The sequence below is a fragment of the Xenopus laevis genome, chromosome 4L (assembly GCF_017654675.1).
Source record: "Xenopus laevis strain J_2021 chromosome 4L, Xenopus_laevis_v10.1, whole genome shotgun sequence".
NCBI lineage: Eukaryota > Metazoa > Chordata > Amphibia > Anura > Pipidae > Xenopus > Xenopus laevis.
The window spans coordinates 134632443-134650568 of record NC_054377.1 but is presented as its reverse complement, the minus strand read 5'-3'; the positions used below and the strand labels follow the sequence as shown (position 1 = coordinate 134650568).

The 18126-nt window shown below is 42.8% G+C and overlaps 1 protein-coding gene and 1 pseudogene across 1 annotated transcript in view; both read right to left on the bottom strand.

Moving 5' to 3' along the window:
* The window catches only part of mcm2.L (minichromosome maintenance complex component 2 L homeolog), a 30996-nt gene extending 17281 nt beyond the window's left edge, over positions 1–13715 (bottom strand). The window contains 13 exon segments of the mRNA NM_001087290.2: positions 3333–3575; positions 4650–4762; positions 4941–5067; positions 5510–5760; positions 6833–6926; positions 7013–7204; positions 7316–7450; positions 7580–7787; positions 8740–8959; positions 10724–10987; positions 11116–11288; positions 11398–11582; positions 13656–13715. Coding sequence (NP_001080759.1) covers positions 3333–3575; positions 4650–4762; positions 4941–5067; positions 5510–5760; positions 6833–6926; positions 7013–7204; positions 7316–7450; positions 7580–7787; positions 8740–8959; positions 10724–10987; positions 11116–11288; positions 11398–11582; positions 13656–13661 — 2211 coding nt within the window. The 5' untranslated portion in view covers positions 13662–13715.
* A 1986-nt stretch (positions 13716–15701) lies between these two features.
* Positions 15702–17602, bottom strand: LOC121403164 (annotated as a pseudogene).
* Positions 17603–18126: the final 524 nt, after the last annotated feature.

Below are 18126 nucleotides of genomic sequence, written 5' to 3'. Positions count from 1 at the left end.
CGTCTCTGACCAGTGTAGGATCGAGACTTGGGCTGGGGTAGTAAGGTGCTTTTCCCCCTGGTTGCCCATGAGATCATTTTCCCCAGCTCATCCCCAAATAAGCGCTTGCCCTTAAATGCCATGGACGTTAGGGCCTTCTTAGAGCTGAGATCGGCCATCCAGTGTTTGAGTCATAGTGCTCTGTGTGCCGCCACTGCGGTTGCCGATGTTCTGCCCGATGCCTGTAGTGAGTCAAGAAGAGCATCTCCCAGGAAGGCGTTGGCGTCAACCATCTGGGCAGCAAAGAACGATAATTCCAGCAGAGATTCGATATGAACAGCACCGCAAAGTCTTGTTATAATAAAAATGCCTTTATTGCACACTTATAGGGCATTACCGCAACATTTCAGGCCTCACTTGGCCCTTTTTCTAGCTGTGCAGACAGGACCCTCCTGACCTTTGGCAAATTTGGCATTGAACGAGGCACAGGCAAGGTAGGTTACAGAGGCAGAGGTCTTAGTCTTCCCTCCACTGGGTAACATGTCCCCTGTAGCTGCGCCCTTAGGTTATTTATTAATTAATACCACCTGACTTGCACCCAAGAAGGATGGAGACCTGGTGCTGCCACTTCGCCAAGAGGAGAAAACCTTGTGGCTCTGATGCGTAAGTGAGGCTGCTTAGCCTTCCTTTAGGAGTGCTCTGGTTCCAAGCCTCACCGCAAGTTAAGCTGCAGAGAGAAACTTCCAGTAGGGAGCGCGCCAGTTGAGGCAACCGCTGGAACGGCGCGAATGCCGGTACGGAAGAGAAGGGGGGTGACCTCACACAGGTCCCGCCCCTCCTGATGGATGTAAATTGATTGTGTCCGTCTGGGCTGCTGGTGAAAGGGGCAGCTGCCATGAGGGGAGGGAGCGCAATTACGCAATCGGTATAGTAAGCCAGTAGCCTACTTACCTGGTTATTCCCGGCGATGTATGGCCATCAACTAGGAAGCTAGCTCCCCCTCCGGAGCCTGTCTGGCCAATCTTTGGTCTTTGCCATGTAGGTGGATCCCAGGTGGATTGGATGGTCGCCTTAGTATAAAGCTTACAAACCCCAGCTGAAGAACCCGCAATGGGGGCTAACCCCAGAGTACAGGAATGTTCCTGACTCCGGTCTAACCCCGGGTGTCAACTCTAGCCGCCGACTGTAGTCAATTCTTTTGTGGGGCCTCCTAGAGGCAAAGCCCTACCTCCTTGGAAGCAGGACACTGAAAATCTGAATTGTGGGAGTTAAAACATGAGGAGCATAGGAGGAGTCCAGCTTTTTTGATCAGTGTCCTGCCTCCTGGAGGGAGGAGCTTAACTCAGTGGTTCCTGTGTCCCCCGAGGCCGTAAGAGAAATATAAAACTATGTAGCAGACAAAATTTTAGCCAATTGTAACAAGCATTGGCCCGTTTGTGAGACATGTCAACAGGCATCCAACAGTAGTACTGCAAATATGATTAAGGATTCGTGCCTCAAATAATTTTGAAATTATTGGAGTTTGCGCATTATAATTTTAAGTAGGGATGCACCGAATCCACTATTTTGGATTCGGCCGAACCCCCGAATCCTTCACAAAAGATTCGGCCGAATACCGAACGAATCCGAACCCTAATTTGCATATGTAAATTAGGAGTGGGAAGGGGAAAACATTTTTTTTACTTCCTTGTTTTGTGACAAAACGTCACACAATTTCCCTCCCCGCCCCTAATTTGCATATGCAAATTAGGATTCGGATTCAGTTCGGCCAGGCAGAAGGATTCGGCCGAATCCTGCTGAAAAAGGCAGAATCCTGGCCGAATCCCGAACCGAATCCTGGATTCGGTGCATCCCTAATTTTAAGATCATTTCACTTTTACTGCACTTTCTTAACCAAATACAGGGAGTCCTCGAGTTACATACACCCGAATTACAACTTACTTGCATATAGAGGCTGTTACAGTAACATATTGTGGTTTGCTTGGCTTTTATTAGCATTTAGCTTTAATAAACCACCTGCCCCAATATCCTCTGGCATGTGTTTACTGCAGAGCACAGATAAAAATAAATGCAATGTTAAGACAAACCTCTGTCTAAGTTGCATTTACTAAGTGAATGTAAATGTTTCAACTTATACAAATTTAACATAAACTGTAACATCAAATATTTTTACCAAAAAATTTTGTTAGAATCCATTGAAAAAAAACCAAGACAAATTAAAATTTAAAATAGCAACGGCTTTATTAAGAAATAACTTACAGAAACTCCACTTCCTGTCCTCTTCAGAAAAGGCGACCATCTGTGATCCATGGAGCAGCGCTTGATTTCTCCTCCCTGGCTCTCTGCTGCTGTATCCTTTCCTTCAGTACTATCTAGTGCAGCGGCGCTCCCAGGTTCCACACGAGCGCTAGATCGTAAGTTAGTGTGGCACCTGGACACGCCGCTGCACTAGATAGCACTGAAGGAAAGGATCCAGCAGCAGAGAGCCAGGGAGGAGAAATCAAGCGCCGCTCCATGGATGGTCGTCCAGGTCGCCTTTTCTGAAGGACAGGAAGTGGAGTTTCTGTAAGTTATTCCTTAATAAAGCCTTTGCTATTTTAAATTTTAATTTGTCTTGGTGTTTTTTTATGTATTCTAACAAATTTTTTGATGTTACTGTTCTTTTAACAACAAACCTACAGACCCTATCTCGTACGTAACCCAGGGGGACTGCCTAAAAATGCCTTAAAGGGGTGGTTCACCCTTCTGTTAACTTTTAGTACGTAATAGATGGCCCATTCCAAGCAATTGGTCGTCATTACTTATTTTTATAGTTTTTTAATTATTTGTCTTTTTCTTCTTACTCTTTCCAGCTTTCAAATGGGGGTCAATGACCCCTTCAAACAACAAATGCTCCGTAAGGTTACAAATTTAATGTTATTGCTACTTTTAACTACTTGTCTTTCTATTCAGGCCATCTCCTATTCATTTTTCCAGTCTATTATTCAAATCAGTGCTGGGACCCCAGCAACCAGATTGCTGAAAATGCAAACTGGAGAGCTGTTGGATAAAAAGCGAAATAGCTCAAAACCTACAAATAAAAAATGAAAAACGGTTGCAAGTTGTCTCAGAGCATCACTCTCTACATCATACTAAAAGTTAATTTGAAGGTGAACAACTTTAAAGGATACAATAGGCTTTACTCCATTTTGCTGCATGCAATGCCTAACATTCTTTAGAATGTTTTGAGTTACGGGTATCTAGCGCCTAGCTGTAAAAACTATAACAAATTAATTTATCATGTCCCATAATTTATGCCCATTATAACACATTTGTATTTCATATAATTATACATTATCCAGCATTCACTTTACCATAGACTCCTTCCTAAGGTCACTGTACATCTTGGCAACTTTGTCTTGGTCCATCTGGTTTAGCTTGGGTCGAATCTTCTCCTTTGCATACATGATATATTTCTTCAGCACCTCTTGTGGCAAAGCTTCTACTCCAAATGTATTAGGCAGCGCAAATTCCGCTGCATCTCCATTAGCAATGTCCTTGCTACTAGGGTGATGCTTAATGTGACTGCTAACAACAAACCTTGCCAACATCTCATCCTGTAAGGTAAATAAATCAGCTGTTTATATATTACATGTATTCTGAAGGCAGCCTTGGTTAAACACGGTCTACAAGGCCAATACATTCTGGCTTGTGATGTGCGGTATGGGTAAAAGCTGATCCACCTATGACGTCAGAAAAGGGGAGGGCAAGCAAGCGCGTGTATCTAGAAAAGTAAGCCGGCAGTGTAAGGTACAGGTCGGGGAGAGCAGGAAGAAGAGCTCAACCCAGACCAACCCGCAAATGGGGGTGCGAAGTTGGCGCAAACCCATGTGTATCTGGTCGGCCCGCACATCTCTAATTCTGGCTGCTGAGTAACAGCATAATAGCAAAGTGACAAAAAACCATTGGGGTGGAGAAAAACCATTGCCCATAGCAACCAGTCAGAACTTTGCTTTTATTTCTAACTAGTAGGTGACTGTTCAAGTCTAATTGCTGATTGGTTGCAATGGGTAACATCACCATTGATGTTTTTCTCCAATATTAATAGTTTGAAAGGTACCTTTCATAAAAAAAATATGTTTCCCCCACTGTAGAGTACTAGTCTAATAGAGCCTGAATTCTGGTTGGATGATATAATACTAAATTTGCAAGCAATATCCCTTTCACAAGTGCTATGTCGCCCACAACAGGAGGAACTCCCAAGTGTGAGAAGCCATATTGGGGCACACATCAGTGAGTGTCCTGGCTCACTCATTATGCACAAGCGTGATGTAGAATTGGTCAATATGTACACTCATCCCACACTGCCCGCAAAAAACAAGCAGGGACACTCATTATATGCATGCCCCAACTAGGAGCTCCCTGTCGTTGCATGTGTAAAAAGCTCTCCTGCAAAAATATTTCTTTCCCCAATTGGAGCACCGGCTCCATTACACTGCACATCCAGTGGGTGGAAACTACTTCTAGGATAGGTCCAGTATAAGATAGGATACAGACTGCGGTACTGGAAGTACCAACAGCTACTGAGGGGCCAAAGGCTCCTCGGTAAAGCCAAGATAGTCTTAGCTTTACTATATTTATTTATAAATTGCAGTAACTCGAGAGCACTAAACAATAATAAGGCTACATACCTGAACGGGGTCCACAGTGTCTCTAACTACACACAGAATGTCAAACCGAGACACAATGGGCTCTGTCAGATCAACGTTTTCCGAAAAAGTCAACGAAGGGTCATAACGACCACCTAAAAGAAAAGGAGTCAAACGTAACTAATAGGAGTCAACTGTTTTTAATGCAGAACAATTAAACTATATGTATATTTCGTGGCCCCAATAATGTACGCTTTTCTGAATATCTAGATTAGGAGGCATAATAACCTGGTCTAGATTTACCACACAGAATTAGAATATTCAAGAGCTCACCAATAGGGTTTGAAGCAGCTATAACTGTGCATCGGGCCTGCAGAGAGGTTACAATGCCTGCCTTGGAGATGGAAATACTTTGCTGTTCCATGGCTTCATGAATACTGGTTCTGTCCTGGTCATTCATCTAGAAGAAAAAAACATTTTCTAAGCAAACGGCAAATAAAAACCATACTTGACCCAATACAAGATCTGATACTTTGCCCATAATCCCATAAATGCAGGTAAACTTGAAGACAAAATTCCTTCCACAAACAAAGCTTCCCAAAATCTCCATGATAAACAAATCCCAATGCGGTTACAAATTAGTGACCAAAGTAGCTATATATTTTAATAATGCATAAAATATCAGCTTCAGAGACTGTCACATTTGGTTTATTAACAGGCACCGCCTTTTGCACTAAACATGCAGTTAATACAAATATGCATTAGCTGCAAATGAAACCACTACCTAAAGAAAAATAAAAAAGTTTGTGTATTTCATGGAGCTCTTCCACACTAACATGTGTCTGTTTTAAGACAGCATCTCTGTAGTCTGATTTTTCAAGAGTTAAAGTATAGGTACTGACCTTGTCAAACTCATCAATTAAGCAAACACCCCTGTCTGCCAAGACAAGAGCTCCAGCTTCCAATGTCCATTCCTTAGTAACTGGATGGCGCTGCACATAGGCTGTCAGACCTACAGCAGAGGCACCCTGTCCTGTGGTGAATACGGCCCGACTGGCTACTTTTTCCACATATTTCAGGAACTGAGATTTGGCAGTTCCTGGATCACCGCACAATAGGACATTAATATCACCACGGACTTTGTGTTTCCCTCCTGTCAAATTGGAACAGAAATTTGAAATGTTATTAACCGAGGTGCCAAATGTGTCTAGCCGAAAATGCTCTGCTCAGTGACGTAACTACAGAAGGAGCAGCAGATGACCCGCAACAGATGCAAAATTTTGGGTAACCAGAATAGGGGCGAAAAAATATATTTCTGCTCATGTTAGCATTAGTGAAGAATTCCTATCAGTGCATCTTCATTTTCACAAGAAAGGCCGTGTAAATATCTTGTGTCGTAAAAAGTAACATCTTTGTATTAAGTTGTATTTTATAGAAATACTTTAAAATCCAAGGAAATTTGATATATTCAAGTATAAATCATAAATGTTAATAGAAAGAGCAGAAAGTGCTCAAGCAAAACAATCAACCGATAGTGTATTCAAAACACTTCCCAACTATTGTAACAAGCAAACTAGTTCATATAGCAGTTGTAACAAGTTATAATAAATATTCCCGCTGCGAATACCAACAAAGACTCGCTGCTTATTCAAGTCATAGCAGTGCAGGACCATGTCCTTAAAATAACATTTAACACTTTAAAACCGCATAGAGTGGAACGGTGGTGATTCTAATATTATTTGGCATTTTCAGTATTCGTATTTTCAAGCACAAGTTACGTAAAACAAAAAGTAGCCGATCTTTCCCATTCCCTTCTTTCCAACCGTGCAACACCTGCCTATCTACGTGGGGAAGAGTGGAAGCTACTCACTCACACACCACCTTCCACCTATGCCGCCCATAAAACAAACTACTTTATAATCCAAAAAAACCCTTTATTAAAAGATAGTGGATTGCCAAATTAAAAATAGTATACAGACAAATTCTTATGCTCTTGTAATTGGATCTGTTAAAGTTACTCAGAAAATGACTGGCGTAAATTTGGTACACCAACAACTTTACAGTTGCCAGTCTTGTTCAATCTACCAATAACTTGTCAATTGTCTTACTATTGATTATTTACTTGTTGAAATAAATAATTTGAAAAAAAAAAAAAGAAAATAGTATACAGAGTAATAGAGCTTTATGGTTTTGTATATAGCTAATGAACTTTAGCAACTACCTACCAGGGTTTTTTGCTTCTCCGCCAAATAAAGCAAGTGCCAGCCCTCTCTTAATATCTTCATGCCCATAGATAGATGGAGCAATGCTTGCAAATATCTACAAAGTAAAAACATTTAGCACATTTAAAGACCACTAGGAAAACAAGTCATTACTATGACTATTTTAACATAAAAGGAACCTACTCTTTCTCCAATCCGTTCATCTTTGGAAAGTGCTACAATTGCCTTGACATCCTCATCTGTCAGCTCCCCCACTGCTACTTTGTCATCTTTCTTAGTGATGTGATTGGCAAGGATAACGGTCGCAAACACCGGAAAACCATTAGCAGTGTTGAGAGATCCATCATAATTATTGTGATAGATTCCAGTTAGTTCCTAAAGGGAAAAATACCAAATATACTCTAACTGCATATAGGCAAAGACCAGCTGGATTTTACTGAAACTACTAAAAGAGTGATAAGTAAATCAGGAACACATTGCACTTACAATTTCATCCCCTGGTTTGCAGCTGTCAACAAGATCTGCAAGCAGGATTGCATCCTTTGAACGTGGCAACCTGCCAGCTGCCACTTTCCCTGGACTCTCCTGAATTGTAATGCGCTGATAATTCTGGTATACAGTCTGAAAAAAATAAATAAACCAAATGTTACGTAAAGGACAACATCAGTCATCTTCACTTTACAGTCATTGTAATACAACCTCTAGCAAAATACTTGTTATGCAGGCGATAAATGAAAGCATGGTACTCACCTCTTCCATGTTGATTTCAAAGGGTCCAAAAGACTGACACTCGGGACAAGAACCTGGCCTAACCTCCTGATTCTGCGACTGGAAGAAAGGCCCGAGGATGAAATTACACTTATTACAATTGTATTTCACCATACTGAGCTGCGGCAGGACTCCTGTGCAACAGGTCACCACACCACTTGTGCGTATCAGCTGGTTCAAGTGTAGCTGCCTAATTGGGAAAAGACAGACCGCATTAAGAACAAGTCATTATTTCTGTGAAGGATTCCCATTCATCCAGATCATGGCATATCGAAGTAAATCTAGATCAGTGATCACCAACCAGTAGCTGGTGAGAAACATGTTACTCCCCAAACTTTTGTATGTTGCGCTCAGTGGCCTCAAAGCAGGTGATAATTTTTGAATTCCAGGCTTGGAGGCAAGTTTTGGTTGTATAAAAACCAGGTGTACTGCCAGAGTATTCTGTAGGTGGTTAGTCCACATAGGTACTACAAATAGCCAATCAAAGCCCTTATTTGGCACCACTCAGGAATATTTTTCATGCTTGTGTTGCTTCCCAACTCTTCTTTACATCTGAATGTTGTTCATGGGTGAAAAAGGTTGGGAACCCCTGATCTAGAGCAACTGGACTTGCCGATTAATCCTTGAAAATGTTTCACTACTAATCGGAGCAGCTCTTCAGTTCAGTTGAACTTAAGAAGAAGCTCCTAAGAGGTAGTGAAACATCTTCAAGTATTAATCAGCAAGTCCAGTTGCTACAGATTTACTTCTACTGGATACGAATCATATGTCACACTCATGTTGCTAGTCATTTTAGTCACTGTGCAAACTGCCTATACAGGGGCTAGATCACAAACGGTAATCGCCAACAATTCAAATTCTACCAAAGTCGTATAATTTTCACCCCTGTCCTCAGTCAAACAGGAAAGATCACTAGCACTAGTGTAGCTGGAAAATATACAATTTCAGATGTTTCCTATAGTCCTAAGTATATGGATATCTTTCTTGAGCTGTTCTGGTTAAGTACCAGCAGTTGGGTTGTATCAACTTATTTTTATTAGTTGGATATCAAAAAAAAAATTTGACATATTGCTGGGATTGTGTTTGCTGAAAGAAATTACAAGCAAATGAACAGATGTCAAACATTGCATTCACATCCTTACCTTAAAGAACGCAGCTCTTCTACCAGAGGAAGATGAGATATGCGGACATGAATCTCCCGAGCAATTCGGTCATATTTGGGGTACATGACCAATACTACCTCTTTGGCAGCTTCATCAAATATCTTAAGCATTTCAGCAGGAGCTTCTGGCAAGAAATATGCCAACACATGCTCACGAGCAGCAAGATCTTCATAGTTTACTGGCAGGCTTTCCTTGTTTTCTGTAAGAAAAAAAAAAGGTTACTTTGCACTGAATTACAGAGTTTTTAAAAGAAGTAATGTATGGGAGGGGGTGTCAGTTGATGAAATCTGGTATGTAAATGCATTTACTTTTCTATATACTCCTGGAGCTAAAAATAGGACCACACAACAAATCGGTTTGAGGGAACAAGCTCAGTTAAGTGCTAAACCTAAAAGGTGAGGGCTAGTGAAGCTTGACCTAAATGTCTGGGTTAAGAGAATCCCATTCCTTATTACAATGCAGTTTCCAAAAAAGTTAGAACCTTAAAGGTGTGGTTCACCTTCATACACCTAGTTGTTTTCAGATAGAACACCAAAAATAATGACTCTTTCCAATGACTTTCTATTTTCTATGTGTTACTGTTTTTCTAATATTGAAGTGCCAAGTGTCTTTTTTCACCTTCTGAAGCAGCTCTGGGAGGGGGGGGTCACCGACACTGTAAACTGATCTAAATTGATACATTTCTTATCTTTGTCCCTGCTGAGCAGAATCTCTGGGTTTCATTACAGACAGCTGTTAGACTTAATACAATAGTTGCCGATACTCCAGAGATGCTGCTCAACTAAATATTGCAAAAAGTCTGCACCTGAATTACTGAGCTGCCAGAGTCAAACACCAGAGACAGGGACATTTGACTTTAAACTTAGATTTTGGAAAAACAGTAAAAAAAAAAAAAGGAAATTAATTTAAAAAAATATTTCTGGGGAACAATGTAAAAACTACTGAATTGAAAAAAAAAAAAGTGTTAGGAAGGTGAACAACCCCTTTAAAAAAAGGGAAATTGTTTTAATCAAAATGGGTTGCTCACATTTAAAATTAACTTTCAGCATGGATTTAGTGATATTCTGAGAAAATTTGCAGTTGGTTTTCATTTACGATTTGTGGTTTTTGAGTTTAGCTTTTTATTCAGCAGCTCTCCAGTTTGCAATTTCAGCAACCATGCATTGAATAAGAGACTGGAATCTGAATAGGAGGAGGAGGACCGAATAGAAAGAGGAGTAATGAAAACCAACTAACAATTTGCAGTCTTAAGCTGGCCATAGATGTTGAGATTTTTAAAAGATCAGATCCTGATCGTGAGACCACCATCTTCTCAGAACAATCGTACGAATTTACCATCAACTAAAAAGACCTATTTACCAGGAAAACAAAGGGGAGCTGCCTGCTTGGCCCTGCAAACAGAGAGATTGCACTGGGACCGACAAAGATTTTTTGACCTGGCCGATCAATTTCCCGACAGATGTCGGCCAAAAAATCGTAAGATGTACGATCGTTCGAATACCACTAACCACACGATAATTGGTCGGGCTTCCCTAAAATCGGTCGTTCGGCAAGAAGAATCGTCGCGTCTATGGGGAGCTTTACAGAGCTTTGGTTTTTCAGATAAGAGTCAATGACCCCCATTTGAAAGCTGGAAAGTCAGAAGACAGCAAATGAATTTAAAAAAATGAAGACCAATTGAAAAATTAGCTATAACATACTAAAAGTTAACTTAAAGGTGAACCAACCCTTTAATATGATCTTTTATCAGTATCTGCCTGCACTACAGCCAATGGGTGGCTCAATCATCATACTCATCAAGCGTGGCTGAAAAGACTCATGGGTGAAGAGTTTAATTCATTGTTAGAGAATATTGAATAAATATTTTCCTCTACTGACAAAATGGCCAATGAACGTATTAAAATACATTGAAAGAATGATAAATAGCTCAACTCGTCCTTACTGGTTAATAAAGAATGCATACCTTTGCACATGTCACTGATTTTCTCTTTGAAGACATTATGCCCATGCTCATCAACGTGAGTTCTCAAGAAATTCTTGAAGCGATGATAAATCTCCAGTCGAGTGGCTGCCATTGACACCCACTCTCTTACGGTATGACCCTTCATATCCTCTAGGTTTTCAATGCTCTCAATCATCTCTTCATCTTCCTCAGGAGCCCCTTCAGCTGCACGTTCAGCCATCCTGCGCTTTCGAGCTGGCCTGTCTTCCTCCTCTTCGTCGCTGTCTAAAAGATTAGGCATTAGAGAATTCACCAACTGACTGATAACTATCAAAATCCTGACAAGTCACATTTTAAATTAAACTCTAAACTTAACTGGAACTTCAGCAAAAAAATAAATAAAAAAAAACTACCATAGAGTAGGCCTCTTCTCATACGGCCAAGCTCACGTCCCATCTCCCTGTCTCGCATTCTCATGGACTGCTCTGCTGCCTCCCGCTGGCTGGCAGTCAGATCTTCAACATCCTCTTCGTCATCCAACCCTTCCACCTCATACCTATCCAGCTCAGATATAGGGCGGTAATCCCTAAAACAAAAGCATAACAAAGGTTGGAACACAAATCAAATTCAATACAAGCGAAGACACGCTGCTGTATGTGTAATTATTTCCTGCCGACTGAAGGAAGACAACTTACCTTTCCATGGCATCTCCTATCAGTTCCTCTCCATCTTCTTCCTCCTCTGGAACCACTCCATCTCCAAACATACCCTCCGATTCATCCTCAAATGGTGGAAGGTCACGGCCAGGGCTGGAAGTCAAGGCATCACGCCGGGACCCTGCCCTTGGACTTGTTGCAATATTAAATGACTCTGAAGAATCCTGTATTTTACAGAAAAGTGATTTTATATTTAAAGGGAAAAAGAAGAAAAACCGGCTCTAATCTTCTCTGGACAAATATGGACACATACATTAAAGCAAAACTAATTTTAGATTACTTTTAAATTTCACGGGTTAGGTCCCTTGTAAATGAAAATAGTATGTTATTAAATGAGACGCTTGGCAATTCTTACCAAGCAGAAAGGTTTGACCTGGGTGTCCAGACCCCAGGCCCTGGGGTCTGAAGATTATATTTAAAGGGTCCAAGTAAATGAGTTCAGCTAGTTGACATTATTATTCTAAAAAAAAAACCTTTAATGTGCCGATGCTCACAGAGGTGCTGCTATAGATGCCATATTGATATACATGCACACAAGATTTAGACTGGGATTTAGAATAAACCCTGGAATATTTAGAGTTCACAGAGGGCCAAACAGCCCCCACCAACCCATAAATAGCAACAATCTATGACATCTTACAGCAGCGCCTCTAGTAGTTGCCAGAACCCTTTGAACACATGAAGGCTGCAAATTCCAGTTATTACTGACCACCGACCAGTGGCATAACTAGGTATTACTGGACCTCACAAAATTATTTTTCAGGCCCCCAGAGTGTCTAGAGGTTGACCTCTTTTACATATATTTATTGAAAGTGTATATGAATTAGGCCTCATGGGGCACCTATACCTCCTGGGCCCCCCTTCAACCTACCTTAAAGGGATACTGTCATGAGAATTTTTTTTTTCAAAATGACTCAGTTAATAGTGCTGCTCCAGCAGAATTCTGCACTTAAATCCATTTCTCAAAAGAGCAAACAGATTTTATATTCAATTTTGAAATCTGACATGGGGCTAGACATTTTGTCAATTTCCCAGCTGCCCCAAGTCATGTGACTTGTGCTCTGATAAACTTCAATCACTCTTTACTGCAAGTTAGAGTGATATCACCCCCCCCCCAGCAGCCAAACAAAATAACAATGGGAAGGTAACCAGATAGCAGCTCCCAACACAAGATAACAGCTGCCTGGTAGATCTAAGAACAGCACTCAATAGTAAAAACCCATGTCCCACTGAGACACATTCAGTTACATTGAGAAGGAAAAACAGCAGCCTGCCAGAAAGCATTTCTCTCCTAAAGTGCAGGCACAAGTCATATGACCAGGGGCAGCTGGGAAATTGACAAAATGTCTAGCCCCATGTCAGATTTCAAAATTGAATATAAAAAAATCTGTTTGCTCTTTTGAGAAATGGATTTCAGAGCAGAATTCTGCTGGAGCAGCACTATTAACGAAGACAGGATCCCTTTAACTACACACACAAACAGTTACAGTCCCTTCTCCTAGCGCCAGTCTCCTCCCACCTTCCTATGACCAGTTTCTGTCCCAACACCATCTTACCTCTCTAAACTCTCCTAGTTACAGAAAGACCTATATACAAATATATTAGAGAGAGAGAGAGATTTATATGTTTGTGGGGGTTTTGTTTCCTCCAGTAGGTGCCCTGTTATGCCCAGGGATGCCAGCCAAATTGGATACTAATTTAAAGCCCAGGAGGCTTTTGAAATCACAAACTAGCCAAGGTATGGTTTTGGGCTACTTTTTTGGGCCTTTGTCTGGTTTGTAATTTGGAAACCAGCCAAAGTTTTTTCTTGCCCTAATGTGCCAAGCCTACATCTCCCAGTGCATGTTGGGTAATGTAGTTTTTGTTGAACAATTTGCCAACTGCCAAGATTAATGTAAAACTACGATACCCAGCATGCAATGGGACTGACTCGTGTAGAAGATGAAAGTTACCAGATTTTGGGCTCTGTACCCGTCTCCTGTGCTACATGTACTATTTTTGGGCTATTTTGAAGTGCTTCTTGGCTAGTTTTGGGCTGGTTTTGTAGCTGATTTTCAAAAGGAGACCTGGCAGCCCTGGTCATGACATACTCCATGGGATTCAAGTAACCAACACTGCCCACACCACATCCCACAATTGTTGACTATAAAAAGCCCAGTAAGACATAGGGAAAACTAACTTCTGGGGAACAGGACTTACAAATACAGTAATACTATAAAACCCGGCATCCCACTCACCGCCATGCTGCTGCTGTTCTCTCCTCACTGTCTGCACCACAGTAAGCAGCTTTGGCGCGAAAGTCCCACGTGATCCACTAAACCCGCGAAAAAATGATACAGCAAAGCAAAAGCCCCGCCCTAATCGCATGAATATATAATGAAAGGAAGGCGAATTTGAATTTTTATTGGAGGAACTGCTGTTTACGTTTGAAAAAGGGAGGTGGCCTTAACTTGTAAACTCCGCCCACCCGGGAAAGCTGATAAAACCTTGTGGGATGAGGCGGGGAATACACGCCCCCTGTTGCCCTATTGGTTTATGATTGTTAGTGCGGGGGGTTAGTTTTGTGATCCGAAGAAGAAGCTCGGCTATGTGATGCATTGACGTAATTAAAGGGCTACACACATTATACGATAAATTCGCAGTCCTCGGTTCGTTCCTACAAATTAAGATAAAGTTACCAGGTCGCCTGAAAAACCGCAGACAAGTCCAATAAATAGAAGTTTTCTGGGAACAAAAATGCTGTTTTCTAAATAAAAATACTGTCAAAAGTATCTGAACTCCCGTTCTACAATTGCATTTGTTTCCTCACTTCTTGGTGACTTTTTCTCCAGAAACAATGAAATGTTAGCTCAGCACAAGTTTTTAAAGCTTTCAAATGGAGCCAACAATCTCTTGTTACTTTGGGCCCTCTCCTATTTACATTCCAGTCTCTAATTCAAAATACTGCCTGGTTGCTAGGGTAATTTAGGCCTTAGCAACCAGATAGGTGCTGAAATGTAATTTAAATTGATAATGAAGCCCAAGTGCAAATTGTCTCTACTCTCTACAATATTCTAAAACTAGACATTAAGCCCGTTAAATTAACGGGCGCTAGAACATATCCGTGGGCAGGGCCGGGCCAAGGTAGTTTGGCACCCTAGGCAAGGACTTCAATTAGCGCCCCCCTTATCTTGTATTACCATTTCCCACCTTACCATTACAGTTTTTTAATAAACAAACCTTACAAAACATTGATGAAACTTTTCATTTATATAAATATTGCCCCCAAATCTGTACCTGTGCCAGCAGTGAGCCATAAATATGCCCCCAAATCTGTACTTGTGCCAGCAGTCAGCCATAAATATGCCCCCAAATGTGTAATTGGGCCAGCAGTCAGCCATAAATATGCCCCCAAATCTGTACCTGTTGTGCCAGCAGTCAGCCATAAATATGCCCCCAAATCTGTACCTGTGCCAGCAGTCAGCCATAAATATGCCCCCACATCTGTAATTTTGCCAGCAGTCAGCCTTAAATATGCCCCCATCCGTGGGCAGGGCCGGGCCAAGGTAGTTTGGCACCCTAGGCAAGGACTTCAATTAGCGCCCCCCTTATCTTGTATTACCATTTCCCACCTTACCATTACAGTTTTTTAATAAACAAACCTTACAAAACATTGATGAAACTTTTCATTTATATAAATATTGCCCCCAAATCTGTACTTGTGCCAGCATTGAGCCATAAATATGCCCCCAAATCTGTAATTGTGCCAGCAGTCAGCCATAAATATGCCCCCAAATCTGTACCTGTTGTGCCAGCAGTCAGCCATAAATATGCCCCCAAATCTGTACCTGTGCCAGCAGTCAGCCATAAATATGCCCCCACATCTGTAATTGTCCCAGCAGTCAGCCTTAAATATGCCCCCAAATCTGTACCTGTTGTGCCAGCAGTCAGCCATAAATATGCCCCCAAATCTGTACCTGTGCCAGCAGTCAGCCATAAATATGCCCCCACATCTGTAATTGTGCCAGCAGTCAGCCTTAAATATGCCCCCAAATCTGTACCTGTGCTAGCAGTCAGCCTTAAATATGCCCCCAAATCTGTACCTGTGCTAGCAGTCAGCCATAAATATGCCCCCAAATCTGTACCTGTTGTGCCAGCAGTCAGCCATAAATATGCCCCCAAATCTGTAATTGTGCCAGCAGTCAGCCTTAAATATGGCCCCAAATCTGTACCTGTGCCCAGGCTCCCCCCCCCCGGCTCCCCCCACACCAGACATCATCGAGCTGTAGTAGTGACAATACCTGTCACCCGCTGGGTGTCGTAAGAGATGCCAGGATGACCAGGAAGGCAGCGGGCCCATCCAATGCGCTGATGTGATGCAGGTTCCCCCTGTGTGGAGCTAGCAGGCAGGACGGGCTGTTATCCCGAACTCTCGCACGGAGCGCATCGCTACCAGGCGCACAGAGCCGCACTGGAAGGGGAGCAGCGGAGGGGTGAAAATCTGTACTTGTGCCAGCAGTGAGCCATAAATATGCCCCCAAATCTGTAATTGTGCCAGCAGTCAGCCATAAATATGCCCCCAAATCTGTACCTGTTGTGCCAGCAGTCAGCCATAAATATGCCCCCAAATCTGTACCTGTGCCAGCAGTCAGCCATAAATATGCCCCCACATCTGTAATTGTCCCAGCAGTCAGCCTTAAATATGCCCCCAAATCTGTACTTGTGAGCCATAAATATGCCCCCAAATCTGTACTTGTGCCAGCAGTCAGCCATAAATATGCCCCCAAATCTGTACTTGTTGTGCCAGCAGTCAGCCATAAATATGCCCCCAAATCTGTACCTGTGCCAGCATTCAGCCATAAATATGCCCCCACATCTGTAATTTTGCCAGCAGTCAGCCTTAAATATGCCCCCATCCGTGGGCAGGGCCGGGCCAAGGTAGTTTGGCACCCTAGGCAAGGACTTCAATTAGCGCCCCCCTTATCTTGTATTACCATTTCCCACCTTACCATTACAGTTTTTAATAAACAAACCTTACAAAACATTGATGAAACTTTTCATTTATATAAATATTGCCCCCAAATCTGTACTTGTGCCAGCAGTGAGCCATAAATATGCCCCCAAATCTGTAATTGTGCCAGCAGTCAGCCATAAATATGCCCCCAAATCTGTACCTGTGCCAGCAGTCAGCAATAAATATGCCCCCACATCTGTAATTGTCCCAGCAGTCAGCCTTAAATATGCCCCCAAATCTGTACCTGTTGTGCCAGCAGTCAGCCATAAATATGCCCCCAAATCTGTACCTGTGCCAGGCTGCCAGCAGTCAGCCATAAATATGCCCCCACATCTGTAATTGTGCCAGCAGTCAGCCTTAAATATGCCCCCAAATCTGTACCTGTGCTAGCAGTGAGCCTTAAATATGCCCCCAAATCTGTACCTGTGCTAGCAGTCAGCCATAAATATGCCCCCAAATCTGTACCTGTTGTGCCAGCAGTCAGCCATAAATATGCCCCCAAATCTGTAATTGTGCCAGCAGTCAGCCTTAAATATGGCCCCAAATCTGTACCTGTGCCCAGGCTCCCCCCCCCGGCTCCCCCCCACACCAGACATCATCGAGCTGTAGTAGTGACAATACCTGTCATCCGCTGGGTGTCGTAGGGGATGCCAGGATGACCAGAAAGGCAGCGGGCCCATCCAATGCGCTGATGTGATGCAGGTTCCCCCTGTGTGGAGCTAGCAGGCAGGACGGGCTTTTATCCCGAACTCTCGCGCGGAGCGCATCGCTACCAGGCGCACAGAGCCGCACTGGAAGGGGAGCAGCGGAGGGGTGAAAGTGAGAATTTCGATGGGCTCCTTTCCTGCTGCACCGGCCGCTTCCAGCCGATCAAAGCCGTTAATGTGGAACTTGCCGTAGAGCACGTTAAGCTGATACAGTCCCCGGGGCGCAGCAGGAACACTCCCATGCCGAAGCACGAAGTCTCACAGATGTGCATGTAAGTCATGGGCGGCCGCGGGCCCTTCCCTCCCGAGCCGACTCGCCGAGTCCCTCCCAGGACCCAGACCCACATCTTCCGCCCCGCACCTGGCTCATTTTCCACAGCTGTCCCAAGTTCTCCTCCGACAGGCCCAGACCGACCCCTCCGCTGCTGTGAAAACTCTGCCGGGCCACCTTCTGTGCGAAAGAGCTCATTTCGTCCCAAGGCATTTCCCTCCGGCTCCTGCCTGCGCTGAGCACTGGATTAGCCTATAGAACCGACTCGCTTCCTATTGGCTGCGCGGCGCTAGAACTGTTGCTATGTTGCTAGGAGACGGTCCGTGCTGCACATGCGCAGTAGCGCATTTCCACGGACACAGGGACGGACTGGACGCAGAGACACTTGGATTTTATTATATAGGATTAATTTTAAGGTGGACAATATGAATAATATGAATGAATTCCAAGGCGAAGTTGAAGTCCTGAAGCCACGAGTTCAATTCTACTAAACACCAATGTGGGGTTTTTTTTTTTTAATCTCCTGGCCACCAATGTATTATTTTAATATTCTATAGGCCCCTGCCACCAATTTTTAAAAAAAAAAAAAAAAAAAATTGGGGCTCCAATTTTTTTTAACATACCACCAATGTATTTATAAAAAAAAAAAAATTTTGGGGGGGCCCTAATTTTTTTTAACTTGTAAGGGGGGCCCTGGCACCAATGTTTTTTTTTTAACTTATAAGGGGACCCTGACC